Source organism: Gouania willdenowi, unplaced genomic scaffold (assembly GCF_900634775.1).
Source record: "Gouania willdenowi unplaced genomic scaffold, fGouWil2.1 scaffold_315_arrow_ctg1, whole genome shotgun sequence".
NCBI lineage: Eukaryota > Metazoa > Chordata > Actinopteri > Blenniiformes > Gobiesocidae > Gouania > Gouania willdenowi.
Window position 1 is genome coordinate 26691 of NW_021145076.1, and position 12322 is coordinate 39012.

At 40.6% G+C, this 12322-nt stretch overlaps 1 protein-coding gene and 1 long non-coding RNA gene across 2 annotated transcripts; both read left to right on the forward strand.

The window, feature by feature from the left end:
- The first annotated feature begins 2375 nt into the window (after nt 1-2375).
- Nucleotides 2376-7323, forward strand: LOC114459452 (N-lysine methyltransferase KMT5A-like). The gene is made up of 5 exons (XM_028441704.1): nt 2376-2801; nt 3322-3426; nt 4459-4621; nt 7149-7188; nt 7276-7323. Exons 1-5 carry the CDS (start codon nt 2516-2518, stop codon nt 7321-7323), a joined length of 642 nt encoding a protein of 213 aa, XP_028297505.1. The 5' UTR covers nt 2376-2515.
- Nucleotides 7324-8715: 1392 nt separating this feature from the next.
- On the forward strand, nt 8716-11324 carry LOC114459464 (uncharacterized). Its single transcript, XR_003673362.1, has 6 exons — nt 8716-9684; nt 10053-10161; nt 10250-10311; nt 10703-10925; nt 11011-11072; nt 11186-11324. It is a non-coding gene; the product is annotated as an uncharacterized LOC114459464 (long non-coding RNA).
- The last annotated feature ends 998 nt before the right edge of the window (nt 11325-12322 follow it).

Below are 12322 nucleotides of genomic sequence, written 5' to 3' on the forward strand. Positions count from 1 at the left end.
ATCCAGATTACATAACGCTGTTAGTAGTAATCCATTACTCCCCAAGCCTGGGAGTAATGGACACACACACACACACGGTCTTGTAAACCAGGGGTCGTAAGTTCAATTCTCACTGAGGCCTTCACTCACTCACTTGAATTATGAGGAGAATTGTAGGAAAAAGAAAATCCTGTTGATGGAAATCAGAAAAGTTTAGTCAGAAAAGATCAATATTATTGATTTCATCTAATTCTATATAATCAATAAATAAATAAATGGGCCTAAATCAAACAATAAATAAACTACACATATAACACAGGACAAGTCAACAACAGCTGTGTTGCCAGGTTGGGTTTAGAGTTTTTGAAGTAGACGGTGTAGATACATTTATGACAGTTTATGCTAGAATTAGAATATAATAACAGCTCTATCTGGATGGCTTTGTGACAGCTACACATTGTTGAGAGGAAAAAATAAATAAACAGGAAACAGAAGGGTCTCATTCATGGACTTATTAAAAAGTTTATTTAGTCACTTTAAAGTATTTAAAAAGCTAAATGAGCCTCTGTTTAGATAGTTTTAGTAGCACAGGCTACATACCTGAGCTAACGTCAGTAAACTCTACTAAACTTACATTATTAGTTTCATGCTTAAAGATGTTAATTTACAGGTTCTCTGTCTGAAAACAGCTGCTGGTTTAAGAGTAAATTAGTGCAGAAAACAAGCTTTTGGTTTGTGAAACCATTAAAGATTGAGAATCAATCATTTCAGTAAAGCAGATGATATTATCAGTTAAACATCTTGTAATAAGTGCAGGTAAATGTAGTATCTATATAGAGCCAGGAGGTGGTGGTAGAGCTACAGTATAGATGTGCTGTTCCACAGGTTGGACCATGTGAATAGATTGTAAACTTTCCATGTGACCAGCAGTGATTAGAACTCAGTGAAGGAGAACCAGCAGAACAACAAGGATGCTTTAAAAGCACAGAGTCAGTTAAACTCAGACACAGAGTAGCTCATCTGGAGGACTGGGACCATTCCTGGAGGACTGGGACCATTCCTGGAGGGCTGGGACCATTCCTGGAGGACTGGTCTGATGTCACCTGGAAAGTGATGGAGTGTGTGAGGCTGTGAGGGCTTGAAGCACTAGAAATAAAATGGGACAGTGTTATTTCTGTGTCCAGTAAATACATTTTGTTAGTTTTGTCTTGTTCTCAGAGGAAAAAACTTCAGGGTTCAATGTTCAGTTACTGTTTATTTTATGCATTAAACAGTGTCATAAATGTATTTACTTCCCTATAGGCTACATGATGGAGCCAGTGCACTACTGATACTATTGGATTCATTTACAATCTCATTCTTATTTTTTTTTTCCCAAACTGCATTTTAGTCGAGTCGTAAAAAGTTACTCAGAGATAATAAACAAATTTACACAAATCAAAAAAGAAACAAACTACAAAGCAAAGCCACTCACTGTCACATTAGCATGTGAAGCACAATACAACAACTTAGACTATACACAACGTATCTATAATGACATATCTACAATTACACAAATATAAACATATATACACATATTTTTACACACAGATTAAACCTGTACTTTCTTGGTTTCTTTTAAAACACTAAAAACTTAGACATATCTCAATATAAACTGTCAATATAATCTCCTGTATAACATAGGAGCAACAAAGACACAAAAAGTGATTTTACCTTTAACTGCAACAACAGATGAATTATATGGTATTTGTCCAAATGTATCAATATGTTACAATGTTTTTGTTACTTATTCACTCGTTTCACGTGGCTTTTAAAACACCTCCAGCTGGTTTACCAGGAGATTCTTGACATACATCACAATGCAATGAACTCTGGGTAATTCCCTTACAATACGTCTGTGGAGATGGAAACTTACTGAAAAGGAACAAGAAGGGCTGAAAAAGTCAGTAGAAGTTCCATCACACACTTGATGATGTTCTAATAGGAACAGCCCATCAGCCTTGAATCTCTACTTAATTATGCTTTCAAAAACTATATAGAATGTGAATTAAAACTCAATTTGTCTGATTAATAATTAATATTGAATAATTAATGCATTTATCTATGCATTTGATATGATTTACCATCTGGTTTTTTAATAAATGAAGCAGGTGATTAACTATAGCTGAAGTTAGTGTACTGGTCATGTCCTCCAATTTTCAAGCAGCATAAAAGAAAAATGGTTTTATTTTTATTTTCTTAACATTAAAGATCTCGTTTTCATCCGTTCTAGTTTTCTTATAAGTGATGTTAACATCTACCTAATAAATCATAGATAGTCTTTTTGTCTGTCTGTCTGTGTGTGTGTGTGCGTGCGTGCGTGCGTGTGTGTGTGTGTTTGTTTTACGGTTTAGAAGGACAATTTTCAAGACATTTCAAATAGTTACGAGGACCCTCCAGTTTATGAGGACAGTTTGCTGTCCTCATAAAATTAACCTTCTAAAACGTTTTTTCAGCATGTTTTAATGCCTAAAAAGTGGTTTTCTCAAAAGTCCTTATGTACCAAAAACCTGTCATATGTTGTATACTTGTGTGTCCGACACTACCCGCTATCGGTGGTTGTGGTCCCTGCATCTACGACACACAAGCGCGGGAATTTATACACAGCCTCTCACTGCACATGCGCAATGATCCACACTCCAGCCCGATAGGTGGCGGTAATGCCCCAAAAACTGGTGGCCAAGCGCCAAAAAACCCAACAGAAGAAGAAGCAGCAGTAGCATGCTCACTGTTTATGCTGAGTGAGGAGCAACGTGGACCGCGGAAAGCACGCCCACAAACAGGTAGGTGAGAGTTTTATTCAGTCACGTTTATGTTTGACACATTGCTCTGTTTATCACAAAGTAGTTTAGCTGCGTGCTAATATGGAGCTAAGTGGCTAAAGCCACTGTGATGCTTGTCACCAGTTACACACATAGACATGAATACACAGTCACGGACCAATGGGCACCATATTGTGTAGGTCTAGTGTGCCCTTTAAACTAATGCAAGTGAATGGACCGACGTTCATAAAGTGCCTTTCTACAAAGATATTATAGTTTTTACCTCTTTTAAAAACCCATTCTGGGTTTTGGTTTGAGCTTCAAAACATTGCTTAGCTGGTCAACATGGCGTATGCATTGCCATTTAGTATCTGAGCATGAGGTGGAAGAATAAGCAAACCATGATTACATGCGGGAAATGTTATGTGAATGTTATTAGAGCATAGAACTCGATTGAAACTGTTTGAATATCCATTGTATTAGTGAGATGAAAAGTAGTGAAGTTGTGTTGTTTACATTTTTGTCCTTAATTTCCTTTAAGTCATGCCACGGAGAACTACTCCCCTTCAGGATGCCACTAATCACATCCTTGCAGGAAGAGACAAGAATTCAATGTTGGAAATCAAATATATTAATCCAGTTAAAGGTGAGTGACTTACACTGTACGATACACTGTAGGCTAGGGATGGGTATCATTAAGGATTTATCCATACTACTACTCTTATCGATACTCCTTATCGATTCGGTGCTTTATCGATTTTTTTTTTTTATCAATGGAAAAACACAGAATAACGAAAAACCTCAATCTTTTTATTTTCATTTTTTTAAATTTAACAATATGGCACACAAAATAAATGAAAAATACAAAATGAAATAGTTCTAAATAAAACATTATAAATGTATTAATAAAACAAAAAAATACAGTAAAAATAACTTTTTTTAATATTAACAAAACACTAAACCAACTATCGAAACAATACAAATATTAAAACCAAGCATATGAAACATAACTTTACATGACAAATTGTGCAATTAAGATTAAGAACCAAAATGATGTGTAAAGTGCTAAACAAGCCTCTCTCCTCCTACCATACACACCTCCTAGAATGTGAGCTCCTCTATCTCAAGCTACCATACAGCTAAAACAAACACTGTGGTATAATATATATTAGAGATGTGAATTTTTGGGTGCCTTATGATTCGATCCAATTTCAATTCTTAGGGTCACGATTTAATTCAAAATCAAATTCAGATTTGTGGTTCACAGCGCCAACACCGGACTCGGTTGTGGAATAGAACGGCTTCTCTATCAAAGTGCAGTGTACGGCTCCGCACACAAACACAACTCCTCTGCTGCTGCTGCTATGGTTCTGCAGTGACGCACATACACTTTTCTGATTCAAAACCACAATAGCTGCTTAAATAGCCATGTGTTTACTGAAATTTGCAGTGTTTTTTGGCTTAAAACCATAACAAGAGTGTTGTAGATAGCGTCTACAGATACGTCTACTCATGGATTGAGCCGAAGAGGCGAGCACCGGGGTCATTTTGATACCAGGTTTCGGTACCCATCCCTACTGTATGCTAGACTGAGGAGTTACACGTGACGTCACCAATTGAGTTGTATCCAATGGATAGTCTGCTACCCTTTTGTCTCTTAGCAAGGTTGTGTCTGCAGGTCGTGGAATCTTCACTTCGGCTGTTTTCAGTCAAGGAGACTTTGTGGTGGAGTATAGGGGGGAGCTCATTGATGCAGCTGAAGCTGAACATAGACGTAAACTGTACCACGATGCACGTTCGATCTTCATGTTTGACTTCACATGGAAGCTAAAGACTTGGTGGTAGGTTCAGAATGACTAATATGTTTAGATTTCTATAGTGAGAAGTCAGGATTTCTGAAGTAAAGATCTCACGTTGCACTTGAAATTATCAACTGTGCATTGAACAGCTATACTTGTATTGGATGTTGTCATTAGCAGTGTTGTGCTAGTTACTGAAGAAAAGTAACTTGTTACCGTTACTAGTTACTTCATTCACAAAGTAACTCAGTTACTATTATGATTACTTACACCAAAAAGCAATGCGTTACTGGAAAAAGTAACTTTTGAGTTACTTAGAATTAAAGAATGTATTATTTATTTTGGGTCATTTGTGTCCATACAGCTTCATATTAGTGCTGTAATAATATAATAATCCACTGTTGATCAACTGCTATAAAAGAACCATAAATGATGTGCATATAAAGGACAAAACACCTGTTCCAAAATTAAAACAGTATTTTTTCAGCCTTAGCACAGTAATGTAAAGTAAGCTGTGTGCATTCCAGGTGCACATTCTGCTGTTGAAAACGCTTATAAAAATAAATGTGGAAAAACAAATTCACAGCATTTTTCTCAGCTACACAATGCTAAACATATCAGGCTAATGAGCTGCTGTTAGCAGTGACTCAGCAGCAGCGACAGGCTGCTTATTTACGACAAAATACAGTGCAATAGTTTGGCTGACCTGTCCCTGGATAACAGTCACAGTCCGTTAAAATCCAGCCGCAGCGTTAGCTTAGCTTCACTGATGCATCTTTTGGAGACAAAAATAATGCGCGTATTTCCACTCTGAGAAGCTCGTCCTGCTATCGCATTGACTCGCCATGATTGGCGCTCGTGATGTAAACAGAGACACGCTGACAATGTTTCTTCTTCTTCTTCTGTTTTACCGTGGTTGGCATACCGCAAAAATATGTAGCGCCGCCACTGTAAACAGGAAGTACACTGCAGCTAACAAAGTAACGGACAAATGCACCATATTGTAACGGTGTTTTTTTCTTTAGAAAAATAGTGCGTTACAGTACTAGTTACTGTCAAAAGTGATGTTGGGGCGGTAACGCGTTACAAGTAACGCGTTACCGCCCAACAATGGTCATTAATGTAGCTTCTACAAATTAAAGTACAATTGAAAAATGTGTCATAAATGTCTGTTTATGTCTGTTGGTGGCTGGGCCACTACATAGAGTGAAAATACATCAGGATGGTGTGGTCGGGCGTGGCGGTGGGTCTCGGGGGGGCTTTGCTGGGGTCTCTCCTTGCGGGGTCTTTCCGGGCGGTGTCGGCCTGGTGGAGCACGGGGACGCTTCCTCCCCTTGGGTGAGGCTTGGTGCTTGTTTCGTCGGCTGGTGGCCTTGGGGGCGGGCCCCGCGGTGTTCGGGCCTGGGGCGGCCTGCCTCGCCGGTTTGGGGGGTGGGTGTGCTGGGGGTGTGCTGGTGTCCTCACCGGGGTTGGGGCGGGGTTGCTAGGTGCCTCGGAGCGATGCTGTTTACTGGGGGGCGGCGCTAGCTGTTCCGGTGGTGGAGGTTGCTGTCGGCCGCCTGGTGGGTCTGTCCTGCCATCTGCGGACTGGTGCGTGGCTCTGGTCGTCTGCTGGGCGTGGGCTTCGGCTCCTCCGCTGGGGTCTCGGGCGGGGAGCTCTCTGGGCCCTCCCCTCGGGGGGTTGGGCGCGGGGGTGTGGGGGGGGTGGGGGGGGTGGGGTGGGGGGTCTGGGGGTTGGGGGTTGGATTGGTGGCGTGGTGCGCTGGGTCCTTGGCTCCTTGGGGCTTTCTCGGGTGTGTATGGGGGGGGCGATGGTTGCCTCTCGGTTTGGGATCTTGGGGGCGTTCGGGGGGCTGCTTGGCCGTGTGGTGGTCGCCGGGGGCCCCCGGATTGCCAGCTCTTGCTGCTGGCCTGGCTGCTTCCGGGGCCCAGGGGCGGCTCGTGGGTTTTGCAGTGGCGGTTCTTGGAAATACATTTGTCATGGATGCACTGGCCTTGGGCTGTGGGATAACACTCATACTGGGCTCAACCACAGACACGTTGTTCCCAAATACCTGTTTTATGGAATTTCCACTCACTTCTTCCTCTGCTCACAGCCACCACCATTATTCCTAAGCCGCACACTGGTCACCAAACTGGCTTGATAACTCAACAATAAGCACAATATACACAACCACAATTTCACATCGCATCACTTGAAATCTATCGACTACTCCCCACACATTCCATTTCCTATCTTGTACTCCTCTTCCCTGTTAACTTCCCCACCCCTCTCCAACCCCTCACCTTGGTGTAACACTGCCCTCTCTTTTTTTACATCCTCCCTTTAATAAAGTATTTCTTACCCTTCCCTAGGGAGGGCTGGTGATGGTCACAATTATGCAATGAAATAAATACATTTATTTAATTGCAATAACAAAATATGCATTGCTGTTAAAAGATTGCACTTCTTGTAGTGTTAACCTTCGACAGAATGTGCAGACAAAAAAAAATTTAAAAAAAATAAAAAATAAATAAATAAATAAATAAATAAATGTCTGTTTAGTGCATGATGTTTGTAAATTTGCAGTATTGATGGAACACTTGAAGATGGGTCATTTGGACGACTGGTAAACAATGAGCACAAGTCACCAAATTGCAGAATGAAGTTGATCGAAGCAGAAGGGAAACCACATATCTGCCTTTTTGCACTGAAGGAAATTACGACAGGAACTGAAATCACCTATGACTATGCCCTGGCGTAAAGAGGTGGGTCATTTTGATTTTTTTTTTCCCCTATGAATTGGTGCCAAGGTTTAAACAATATAGCCTACGCAATACCCGTTGCTGTTAGTGCCAACAATTATAACCAAAAAACAGAAGTCACTTCATGGTGGTTTTCAGTCAATCTTGTCAGATTAATCTTGAACTTGCATGACTCGCCCAGGTGATGCCAGCTAGTTTATTTGTTTGTTTTTGTCCTGTATGCTTTGTAGATTCCCCATGCGCTTACAAGCACTGCTGCCCAGGAGTCTATTAAAGACAGTTTCCAAGACCCAATCAGGTCATCCACAGCCTTTATTAAAGGTCAGTGACTGTTTGACTTAATGTTTTATGTAGTTGTCAATGGTGTGCTGTAGATGAGTGACAAAGATTTATGCCACATATAGCCATGAGATGGTTTTACTTAGCTATGGTGGGCATATAAACATTATGGGCCTCATTCATGAAAGATGCACACGACCGGATTTGTGTGTACACCCCAAACGCTGCACCATCTGCGATTTATCTTTTTTTTTTTTTTCCATCTGCGATTTATCAACATGAACGTTGGCGCACGATGCGCTCAGGTGGTACGCCTGTTCAAGAGCAGGTGTATCCTGTACGCACAAACCAGTGACAAACTGCACACAAACACTACTTTTAACCACATGAAACGTGTTGCCCTGTTATCTGTCAGTCATTAGGGTGATCTTCCTATTGTAAAATTGTCTTACATTATTATAATTTACATTGGGAAGTATGCCTACATTTATTGTACCTATATTGCTCTTGATACAGCTTTTTAACCTTTTAAAACTCATACCAAGATATTTGTAGGAGCTCAATACGTAGCCGAAAATTACAGCATGGATTAATTTTGTACATATTTGTGCATCATCCTGGAGCTGAGATCAAGCAGGCTATGCAGCAGCATCGAGCTGACAAACACACACGTGCAAAAACTCAACTCTGGCTCCGTGTTGCGAGCTGCATCTGTTTAGCGCAGCCAGGCCCTCCCTGTGTGAAACTGGTCTGAGGTCTGATCTTGAACTAGGTCTAAACCACTGCAGCTCTCTGCTGATGTCCACAAGCATTCCCCGCACAAAGGCTATTGCTGTTTGAAGTGGCCTCAGTTGATATATAATATAAAATACATAGACTTATTTAATAGCAAATATCAATGTATTTATCTCGGAGATATAGCATAGGACTATAACGTAATATTTATATAATTTACGTAACATTAAAAGTTTCTTCCGTAGAGACGTCAGTATGCCTTTTTCTCCTCTATCTGTCCCTCTTAACCCTGCCCCTCTTCTCTCTCGCTCTGTCTCTCTGATTGCAGCCAAAACAAACCACGCTGAAAGCTTCAATGACTCGTGCTGTGCGTAAAACACTGTGTGCGGGAGTGTGCGCTGTAGAGATCCAGATGTCTCCGTGGGTCGATAACGTTGTAAACCGCACTCAAAACAACTTGTTACCGTCAAACTGCATGTTTATTGTGTGCAGGGGAAGCTCAATCACTGCTTCTATGTTGTTTCAGACGGGACAGTGACAGAAAAGTATCATAACGCTCCGTTCATCAAATCAGCTCTAATCTCACGTTACCATGGCTCCCTTTAGGGGACAGTCCTCAGAAGGCGATCATTACAGCGCATTAATATATATTGAGTATTGCCATTCTGGTTTGATTGTATGCATCAAAGCATCTTAAGGCAAGGGCAAAATATCCAGATATATATTGTATATTGTGATATAGCTTGAAAATATCGAGATATTAAAAAAAGGCTACATCACCCAGCCCTAGTTAATTGCCAGATGGAATAAAAAAAATAATGATAGTAGCCTAATATTCTTTTTATTTTTTTATATTATTTGTGTTTTCTAATGGGAAATAACATAATTCCTCCTTTTATAAAACTCTTTATAATTTCCTGCTCAGATTTGCCTTAATTTGCCCGTATTTCACCTGTTTTTGTCGTAAAACTCGTGGGTAAGGCCAGATCAAATATGAATATTTGAAGGCATTTCATGCTAATGACGCTGTTTTTCAGCCGCCGCATTCATCAAAGTCACGTCCTGCGTACACCTGAAAAGGACAGGTACACATGGCTTCATGAATCTGACGTGCCCTCTGGTGTATTTCCACAATACACCCAAAATATACGCCATTCTCTACGCAATGTTAGTAAATGAGGCCTATTGTGTCCCAGTGAACCATGTGAACCAGTGATGGTGTTGTTGCTTCTTGACAACCCCACTTTCCCTATCCTTCCTCATATTCTTTCTTGTATTCTACAGAGACCAGAGAGAGACCAGAAGTCCAGTCCTGCAATATGACATCAGGCAGTTCTGCTTGTGAGGTTAGGTTAAATATCTGTTAAAGCAATAAGTCCCATTGTTTTACAATGGCTAAGAAAAGAAGTATGACAACACAAAGCATCACCATGTACACCTGGCATAGTGAATGAGGGCACAGCAAAATGTAGTGAATTATTGGTAAATAACAATTCATCCGCAAAATATATTTTCTCTAGCTGAATTGTTAGCAAGTAATTAATAAATGCAGACAGCGTAACCTTTCTAAGGTGTACTAATGTAGAACAAAATGCAGCCAGAAATGTGATATGGGAATTTTACAAGAGGATGCTCAATGACAATAAATTGAATTGAATTGACAATTGTGTAGATGATGTCCAAGTTGTCATCTGCATCTGTCTAACTTGTTTAGACACAGCTCAGTGGTGCAAGCATCCCTTCTGGCCAACACTCTGTTGCAGAGCTTGGTGACCATGCCCATGACTTGGAACTCAATGTTTTCTCTACAGACTTATCCAGAGGTGAGTCCTTGCTTGAATTGGCAATGTTTGATAAATACTGGGGTTTTGCAAAGCGCTGTGCCTTCATGTCCTGTGTTCTCCTCAACAGACACCGAATTGAGAGCAGAGTGTCAGTCATTTGGTCCCACACCAGACAGCCCTGTGCATGAGGTTAGTTTGAATTCAGCTGTTTATTTTGGGATGTATGAATGTTTAGAAATGATGTAGTTTCGTCAGGGACATATTTGCGATTGCTGGACTTTTATTTTGACAAGTTGTCGTTGTTCAGTCTTCTACATTCATGAAAGGTTTGTTATGAATGTTGAGCCATGTCTTGTGAAACAGTCATGAATGCTTTTTGTGCAGTTTATGACAGCTGCTATGAATGTGTTGTGAACTCACCCGTCAATTAAAGTGTTACCACACTTTGTTACCCTGGCTACATCATTTTGAGTGTCATAAACTTCAAGGTTTGAGTGAGGGTGTCCCTTTAATGTAAAATGGACACTGTACCAGTTGGTGCCTGTTCGTCTTTGCATATTGCTGTTCTTTTTTTTTTTAGGTGCAATGTGTCGGAGGTTAATGCAGCACTGTGAAAGAGGGGATTGGAGAAGTTGGTGTCCAACACCAGGAGGTGTCACCCCCTATGTTCTCAACAGACCTTGCCAGTGGTCAGTGATAGTTTTGAGTAAATGTTGTTAACTTCTGGCAATGCATGTCATGCCTGCTAAGGGTTTGCAGCATAAAAAACATGTGGCAATATGAGGCCATTTTTAATCAGGGATGTGAGTTGAGTATCTTATGGCTATATTTGGTTTTATGACTTGAGGAAAGTTAAGCACTGAATCTCCCCTGTTTTCCCTCGTACAGAGACCAAATCAGGATTGGAGTGCCAATCATCCATAGCCGCACCAAACGACTCTGCTTGTGAGGTGAGTTTGAATTTACCTCTGTTTTGAAATTGACCAATGGTTAGAAGTACTGTGATGTTCCATGGAACACAATTGTCAGTATTTTAGTAGTTTATTTTATGTGTTTGGGACAGTGCATGTTAATGAACACACGTCTCTGGATTGAAAGTAAGTAAAGTGAGGAAACATCTTGAAGCTACAGTAGAAATGTCCTCTATTCAGTATGGATGGTCTTTACTAACCATGGTGCCCCCCCAACACTGGTGTTTTTCTGAGTTTGCCATACACTGGGAGTTAAATAGTGGCAATGTTCTTTATTCAGCATAGATGGTCCTTACTAACTATGGTGTCCCCCTAACACTGGTGTTTTTCTGAGTGTGCCATACACTGGGAGTTAAATAGTGGAAATGTTCTCTATTCAGCATGGATGGTCCTTACTAACCATGGTGTCCCCCTATCACTGGTGTTTTTCTGAGTGTGTCATACACTGGGAGTTAAATAGTGGAAATGTTCTTTATTCAGCATGGATGGTCCTTACTAACCATGGTGTCCCCCTAACACTGGTGTTTTTCTGAGTGTGTCATACACTGGGAGTTAAATAGTGGAAATGTTCTTTATTCAGCATAGATGGTCCTTACTAACCATGGTGTCCCCCTAATACTGGTGTTTTTTTGTGTGTGTCATACACTGGGAGTTCACTAGTGGAAGACTGGGGGTTTGAGCATGGATGTCATTAAAATTCCAAAGGACAGCGTCCTTGCATACCTTGAGTTTCTGTGCAAAAAAAAATAGAATTGTTTTAACTTTTGTTGCTTTACTGAAATAGATATTCCAGGGTTAATTAACATATGTCCTTGCAGTTTGAGGTTATGTAGTGCTGTGGCTAGGAAGAAGAGAATAATTGTCCCTATCAGTTAGTTACCCACTGTTTCACGAGTGGCCTATATTGTAGAGAGGCAGGTTCAGAAAGTACACGTGTTGTGATTTTTAAATGCCAAAGTTCCAAGTATAAGCATATCTTTCTCTTTTGTGTGTGTGTGATGAGTGACATCCCTACGGTTAGCCAAGCTAAACATAAGTCACAGGAATTGAATAGATTTGCTTAGCTATTATATCTCAAAAGTAACTTATTTCCCGCTTTTATCTTTCCTGATGGATTTGTAGAAAAGGTTGTGTGAAAGTACAACAGCCAAATGTTTTTGGAATCAAAATAGGCCATTCACGTGAAGCGAAGGAGGTTTTTTTTTTTTTTTACTGGGGGGGCGGTTTGG

Coding starts and splice junctions, on each gene's coding strand:
- LOC114459452 (XM_028441704.1), top strand. CDS start 2,516: ATGTACCAAAAACCTGTCATATGTTGTATACTTGTGTGTCCGACACTA. Junction 3,427..4,458: donor ATATATTAATCCAGTTAAAG/GTGAGTGACTTA, acceptor TTGTGTCTGCAG/GTCGTGGAATCTTCACTTCG. Junction 7,189..7,275: donor ATGGGTCATTTGGACGACTG/GTAAACAATGAG, acceptor TTTGCACTGAAG/GAAATTACGACAGGAACTGA.